General features: G+C 34.0%; 1 protein-coding gene across 1 annotated transcript; it reads right to left on the reverse strand.

Annotated features, from left to right (window-relative positions):
- Positions 1 to 3,069: 3,069 nt before the first annotated feature.
- Positions 3,070 to 7,475, reverse strand: LOC21385141 (protein CLT3, chloroplastic). Its single transcript, XM_024162692.1, has 9 exons — positions 7,325 to 7,475; positions 6,811 to 6,848; positions 6,085 to 6,200; positions 5,248 to 5,347; positions 5,125 to 5,160; positions 4,938 to 4,988; positions 4,671 to 4,794; positions 4,055 to 4,180; positions 3,070 to 3,535 (listed from the first exon to the last, which is right to left on the reverse strand). The coding sequence occupies exons 1-9, from the start codon at positions 7,404 to 7,406 to the stop codon at positions 3,357 to 3,359; spliced, it is 852 nt and encodes a 283-aa protein (XP_024018460.1). The 5' UTR covers positions 7,407 to 7,475; the 3' UTR covers positions 3,070 to 3,356.
- Between the last annotated feature and the right edge of the window lie 313 nt (positions 7,476 to 7,788).

Here is a 7,788-nt window from a genome sequence, read left to right on the forward strand (position 1 = left end):
ATTGGATTTTGATAAAATTTACATAAACACAAAGATGAACAGGCAAGGATATAGGAATAGAGGAAAACATACATATAATTTCATATATTTTTAGGAAACATTCGGACAGAACTGAACAAGATTTTTCCTTTTTTTTTTTTTTAAGATGGTCTTGAATCTTGCAAAATTACCAACATACAGACTAGGAATAAGCACACACATATTCTCCCACACACACACACAAAAAAAAAAAAAACAAAAAAAAGTCTAGTTCCTTTCACCAGTTTGGAGTTAGAAATCAACCCATAAACTTTCTCCGTTGCACTTTTGTGCTCTAATTCTGTACTTGGTTCCCCTGAAAAGATCTTCCTTATAAAGAATTATCTTGTCTCCAACTTTGAGGCCTTTTCTTTTAAACAAATTTGAGCCATCCTAGAGACTGAAAAATAGGCTTCCTATAGCGTCCTCTCTTCCGAATGACACAGTGGAAACCTCATGGCCTTCCCCGAAGTTCAGTAGTATTCTTAGCCACTCCGCCGGGACCGAAAACTTTCCCTTTTCATCGTTCTCAGTCAGATACTTCTGAAACTGTGCCATTGTTTGTTGTTGGCAAGCTCGGCAAACAATTCCATGGTTCCTTCTTATTATAGGCAAGGAAAAAAAAAACGACCTGTAATTCGAAATTCAAAGTTGATCCATATTAAATTACTTATCCATCATTTTCATGAACACTGAAAAAACTCACAAATCATCAGTGATTACTGTGCGCGATAACACAATCAAAGTCTGCCATGGTCGTAACGTGCCAAAATAAAACAACTATTAATAATATAAAAACAAATAAAAACACATCCGTGCAATAAAAACAAATAAAATAAACACATCCATTTTATCACTTTGAGCACAAACCCGCCCACCTTTGAATTGGTCTTTTGTATAAACAGTGAGGTCGAAGATGCATCAAACCAAAGATGTCGTTTTCGCCTGCATTATAATTATACCAATTTCCCGTTCTCATATCTATGAAGGGCTCATTTAGTTCGCTGATTCGAGTTTTTAATTTGAGTTGAGATGTGACTTTATATGAGAGCTTTTTACTGTAACAAAAAAGTTAGATGTGACTGTTTCTGAGAGCTTTTTACTGTAGTAAAACTTGAATTCTAAACTCGAATCGATGAAATGAACAGGGCCTAAATATGGCATGCACTTGAGAAAAACTCCAGCTCCACCTGATCACCATATTCCTTATGTCTTCCACTATCTTTTACAATTATGGACCATGACATTTTAAAGCGTAAAATCAACCAAGTCTAACACCATTTAATATAAAGATATATATGGATTAATTACGAAAATTTTCCCCCAACTATGACTCTGGTAACACCCGATTTCCAATCTTTAAATGTAACATTCGTGTCTTTCAAAAAACAAAACATTTCTATTAGAATATTAATGTGCACAGAAATAACACATGTCATACAAGTAGTAATGTTCTCTAAACATTTGGTGGACAATTACTATTCTACTCTACCCATATTTGTACTAAAAAAAAAAAATCAAGATTTGTATCGCTTGAAATTAATTAGATCATCTACCAATAGTATCAAAACACATCGAAGCCATTTCTGGGTTGTATTAGGACTTGATATTAACAAGATCGATAAGAAATATAAACTTCTTTTCATGCATAACGATGTTGAAAATTGGAAGGTTATAAATGATATCAGCAACCGCTCCGGTATATGGATAGGGTCAGGCTAGATTTCAAACTTTTCCAAGCAAGAAAACCTTAATTAATCGAAGTATAAGCCCTAGGTTCCGGATGGAGACTCCGCAAGTTTGGAGCTTGATGCTACGAATTTGAAGCTGTACAATCTCCATTACTTGCGCCATAAACACAACTTCTCCATTAAAAAAAAGGGAAAAAAAATCTAACATAGAGGGTTAAATAGGACTTATTAAAATAGTGGAGTGGATTTTAAGTATAAGCCCTAGGTTTCGAAGGAGAGTCCACGAGTTCGGAGCTTGATGCTGCGAATTTGAAGCCCTAAACTTTCTATTTCTTGCGCCCGAAACATAATTCCTCGTAGACTTCAAAAACTCAATTTTACCTTCCAACAATAAATAATGTGTGGTTACATGCTTCCTCCATAAAAAAATCTATTATATAGGGTTAAGTGGATTCATTCAAAGTTTAAATAATAGAGCGAGTTTTAGAAAGTTTGATGGATAAAGTGAAAATGAATGAAGTATGTAGCACAAGAACGAGAAAAATCCAAATACCTCCTATAAAAGGAGAATAAAGATACCTTTGTTTCACAAATCAAGTCAAGAACTTGAGGTGTGTATGTGAAAGAAAAAAAAAAAAAAACACTAGTAAAAAAGTTAAATTTGAATTTTTATAAGAAAACACTGTAGCAATAAAACTTGAGTTGTAACTTAATGTGTGAAAAGAACAAGCCTAAGTTTCTTGCACGCCTAGAAAAACAATTCGTTAGGTGTATTTTGTTAGTTTTTTTTTTTTTTTTTTACTTTTCCTATGTTTTTTTTTGTAAAAAAATTAAAAAAAAAAAAAAAAAACCCCTTCCTGCTTTTTTAGGCAGTTTTTCTATCTTCTTCTTGTTCTTTCTTTTCCTTCTTTTTTCTTCCAACAATTTGTTATTATGGAATTTGGTTTTCATAGTTTTATGTATACTTTATTCACTTCATTTCATTTCAGTTAAATAACTTTTTCAAATGTTTGACACGGTTAAATTTTTCTAGGAAATATTTTTTTCTCAAATGTGGTCCTCGTAACTTTATTTAATTATTTCCTTTTTGAAATAATTTCTTCTAAAATATGACCCTACCCAAACATTTTTTATTCAAAAAAATTAATAAACTGAGTATGCGAGCGCGTTGCTTCCAACTATTGTGTGTGAGTATATTTATACATATATGACGCAGTTCTGTGATGTTAGATTGTCATCAGCAGATCTACATATTTTTGTTTTGACGTGAATATGCACGAAAACAAAGCATTTTTACTTGGAGCAGAACTTAAAAGTAAAATCAGGGGTGAGATGCCCCTCATCATCTTGAAAAAAGAAAAGAAAAAAAAAATCTCATCTCTCTCGTTATTCCTTTTCAAGAGAGAATCAACATCAGCTTTATTGATCTAATTCATCTCTCTTGTTATTCCTTTTCAAGAGAGAATCTACACCAAATTTGTTGATCTAATGTTGATTGCTTGCGCAGTAAGAATAATAATGAACACACTTTAGCTGTTTTACTTGAGCAACAGTTGCAACGTAATTACAAGTTACAACAGTAATCTTACCAATCTTATTTGCCATTTCCAAAAACAAGGCTCTGTTTTACCTTTGAGGATTTGATAGTTACGACCATAAGTTAGATTCCGATGGTGAGGTATCAGAGGAACCCTCTGATGACGTCCAAGCATAAATAAGCAGACCCATAACTAGAACAATGGTTCCAGCCACAAAACCTCTTGGCAGAGACGACGCAACGCCAAGGTATGGCAACGGCAGCGTGAAGAGATACACAGATATTGGAACTGCCATGTAAAACCAAGAAATACAAATATATTTAAACGTCAATTATCTTATTTGTATGTTTCATTAAAAAGACGCTTGTATACAAGAAGCAATAACTTGATAAAATGGCATAGTCTTCACATGGAATCCTCCCAACTTAAATACCAATGCAGTAACTCTATCAAACGATTGAGCATGAAGCTAACTACGAGAGATGTGATTGATTTTACTAAATGTCATGTTATTAACAAACTAATATGAAGAAGTTTATTACATATCTTTAGCTGCTTAGCTTTGATGGACATTTTAATCATTTTGACCCAGACTCAGAAGAAAATTTTTATGCAAAACCTATTCTAACCATTTGACACTTGGCATTCAGCATGGTGGAATTGACCTCCAAAGTAACCAACCAACCGGTAGTTTGGATGTCCCCAATTTTATGTACCCAATAACAAGTTACGTTTATACACTTGCTGACTTCTAGATCATCATTATTATTATTATTATCATTATTTAAGTTCAAATAAATCAAGTACCTGAGAATGTCGATGCGAGACAAGAAACCACACCAGAAGAGATTTTGAGAAGATGCAGTAATGATATGTTGAAACCCATGTTGACAATAACAAACAACAAGGGCAATAACGGGGCTCCGTCACATCCTGTGGCCACACGATCAATGTAATTAAGTTGGTTACTTATGTCATTATACACTCTTAATACAAACATAATAGTATGCTCTAATAGCAAGTCGTGCCAACTGACACCGTTGCACTTTTCTCTTCTATTCACTTGGCTTCTAAGTTACTGTTATAGAACTAAGGAACTATGAGTGAGCTGCCAATAAATATTCAAATTTGTTTAGAGCACCGCACCATCTTAAATAGTTAGCTAAATTTATCGTTTCAACACTTTCTTTTCTTCAATGTGCCACTTCGTGCCTTTAGATCTCACTTTTTTGTCTCCCTAATAACTACTAAGCCGAGATATTTACAGTTTACTAACAGTAGGTTAAATGAAATTGATAAGCTCTTGGATATTGATGAAATGGTATACTAGGCCCTAGTACTCCTAATTTATCATTAAAAGAGATAATTACATACATAAAAAGAGATAACGAAGGGAAGAGAATTATAAGATAATAAATCTCACCACTGGATAATGTACCAATGTTTAGGAAGCAAGCTGCACCGTCTTTCAGATAGTTTGGCAGCTGGGAAAAAGGAACCCCCCATAGTTTTGATAGAAATGGTAGGAGTAGGCATATAAAAAGTGCCTGCAATCCGCAGAGATGCAAGCCCTCAGTCCATCATTCAAGTTCAGTAATAAAACATGATATTCAGAGCCGAAATGAAACATTTTAATCAAATATAAAAACTAAACTTATGAAACTAAAATTGATGACTACGTGGTACTGACCTGGAAAGCAGATCCAAAGGAATTAACAACAAATAGATCTACCGAGTTTCCCTGCAACAGATCCAATTCAGATTTATTTCTTAGAAACAGTCAAACAGATATTACAAGAGTGGAAAATTAGATTTTATTTCTGCCATTGGAACAGTTTCTGCTTATCATGCTAGATGGAATATAAAACAGTTAGTACCTTTAGTTTCCGAGCAGCATCAAGAAAAATTACTTCCTGTAAATAATCAGAAAGCTCCTGGTCACATACCACAGTACAATTTGATGACGTGAAATGTTGAATTAATCATTGAGAAGTTCTAACCTTCAGTACTGTATCAGCGGCTTGGAACAAAAATGAAAGTATCATCAAAAGACTCCAGAATATACCTGCTTCCTTTAACGAATTTCCAGCACCAGACCCACTGTGAAATAAGACAAAGTAAACATACATGCAGCTGAATGGTCAAGCGTTATAAAGATTGTAGAAAGGAACCGGGCTTCATCTTCTAATTCAGCTCAAAGCACGACTAGTTTCAGTGTAATAGGTTCAAACGAATCCAGTAAACATCACATATGAACATGTCAAAGACGTAGTCCCTGGATGCCATGTATGGGTTGGTCATCCACCAAAAAACGGTATATTGCTATCTTCCTAATGTCTATAGATAGAAAGACAAGGAACTAATTTATCTATATGGAAGAGATTAAAATAACAAATTGTATTTTATTTTCGTTTTCCTTTATCTGAGGTGGCAAAATGATTGACTCGGTCTCTAAGAACCTACATCATTCATAGAAAGTGATAAGAGACCACACTTATGAAAACTTCTTGGTATTATTACTACCCTTCTAGAGTTTAACCGTCCTTCAAACAAATTAACTGGCCCGTTCACTTCGTTGATTCGAGTTTGTAATTCGAGTTGAGATGTGATTTTATGTGAGAGCTTTTTACTGTAGCAAAAAAGTTAGATATAACTGTTTCTGAGGACTTTTTACTGTAGTAAAACTCAAATTCTAAACTCGAATTGGTGAAGTGAACGGGGTTAAAAGTTCAGAATCCTTGAACATTCCGTTCACCAACAAGAGCGACTAGCTGAGTATTGTTTGTAGAAGCCTAAGACAAAATATAGAATTCGAAAAGATCATATACGTGAGTTACCTTGCTACAGTTATGATTACGCCGATAGCCACAAGAAAGCATCCTAAAAGTTGATTTACTCTATATCTTCTCCCAAGGAAAATAACTAACAGGAGAATTTGCCAAACGAGAAAAGTCTGCAAAATTAGTACAGTTGTCCATTAATTATCTAACTTCAAAATAACAAATCCAAATTGCGAGATGCCTAATGATGTCAAAGCCCACACCATTGGAGGGGAAAAAAATCCATATTCCCTAGTCCCGATTTGATGTTAGAAACTAATGCCTAACTGCTTTTTTTAACAACATGGGCAGTCCTTTTTTACCTCATTCTGATCTTGTCTAGAAAGTCATCCTTACAAACTAACTGCACAAGCAGAGTGCTGCGAACACTGGGTTCCAGCACTTCTTTAATTATTAATCAAAAGTTGATTTCAACTCTTCTTAGAAGTAAGAGAAAATTTATGTTCTTTCATCTACCTATACCATTTAATTGTACTGGTATAGCATCAATGTTCTTAACCTGTGGTTTCATTGATTTGACAGTCATATCATTTCCTGATTTCTCAGAATAGTATTATACAACTGGATCAGCTTTTAGAAGTTCAAACCAGAAGGTACTAGCTTATGCAAAACAGAGAAGTATAATTTTCAGAGAGTATAACTAATTCTAGCGGGATACAAATTCATATCCATTATCCAAGCTTTGTAAACAAGAAAAAAAAATGATAAGTGAAATCTGCTTACCTGGGACAAAATTGGAATTGATGCTCCAGACAAAATTGCTGGTTGAAGGGAGATGACAGAAAACAAGATATAAACAATTAATCTAAACTCATACATTATCCAAACCATAAGAAAACAAAGGAAAAATAAATAAATAAATACATAAAAAGCGCTAATAACATATTGTACAACTTGATTATTTTTTTACCCTAACACAAGAATGGGCTAGCAATTAAAAATGCACTTCAAATACTTTTAAAATATAAACGAAAAAAACAAACAATGCATCTAGTACTTGAACAAAGTTTGAAAAAAGAATCCGTCCTCCATCCATAAGAGCATTGTAAAACTCACAACTAGGAATAAGTTTCAGCAAGAAAAGTGTGTGTTGGCTAGCTATGTAATAAAGTAGTTGTTTGTCACTATTTATAGCACCACATTGTATCATTTTTGGGAACATGAAATCCACTACGATCATAATCATGTGATCAGTGAGGAAATAGATTGGAAAGGCATGAGAATATCAGATGGCTACCTCCAGCTGCCATTCCAGTTGCAGCCGCAAGAGCTTCTAAGAGGCCCACTGCCAGAAAAGGAGCTTTTGGCATGGAAAGCATCTCATCTGTAACAATGCCAGCATGGTACCGTAGATACAAGATAGAGAAGTATACGACTACGTATCTGCAAACATATCGAAAGAAAACATTTAGAGTCAGTAGTTCTTGAATATCATTGATGCATACTATAAGTAAATGAATTAGTAAAGAAACAAGTGAAAGAAAGGACTATAGAACTAAAACTACGAAATGAACAACTAAGCTCCATCTATATGCAACATGCTTAGCATAATCTAGTGTCGATTAGATAAGGATTTGGTAGTTAGGATTTTTTGTATTTGAATAAAAACGGAAGATTAGGGTTTATCATTAGAGATAAGTTTTTCTAGGATTCAGAGTTATCATTAGTTAGGGTAGTTCCTATTTTTTAGGAAGGTTGAGA

Source organism: Morus notabilis, unplaced genomic scaffold (assembly GCF_000414095.1).
Source record: "Morus notabilis unplaced genomic scaffold, ASM41409v2 Scaffold2658, whole genome shotgun sequence".
NCBI classification, from domain to species: Eukaryota; Viridiplantae; Streptophyta; class Magnoliopsida; order Rosales; family Moraceae; genus Morus; species Morus notabilis.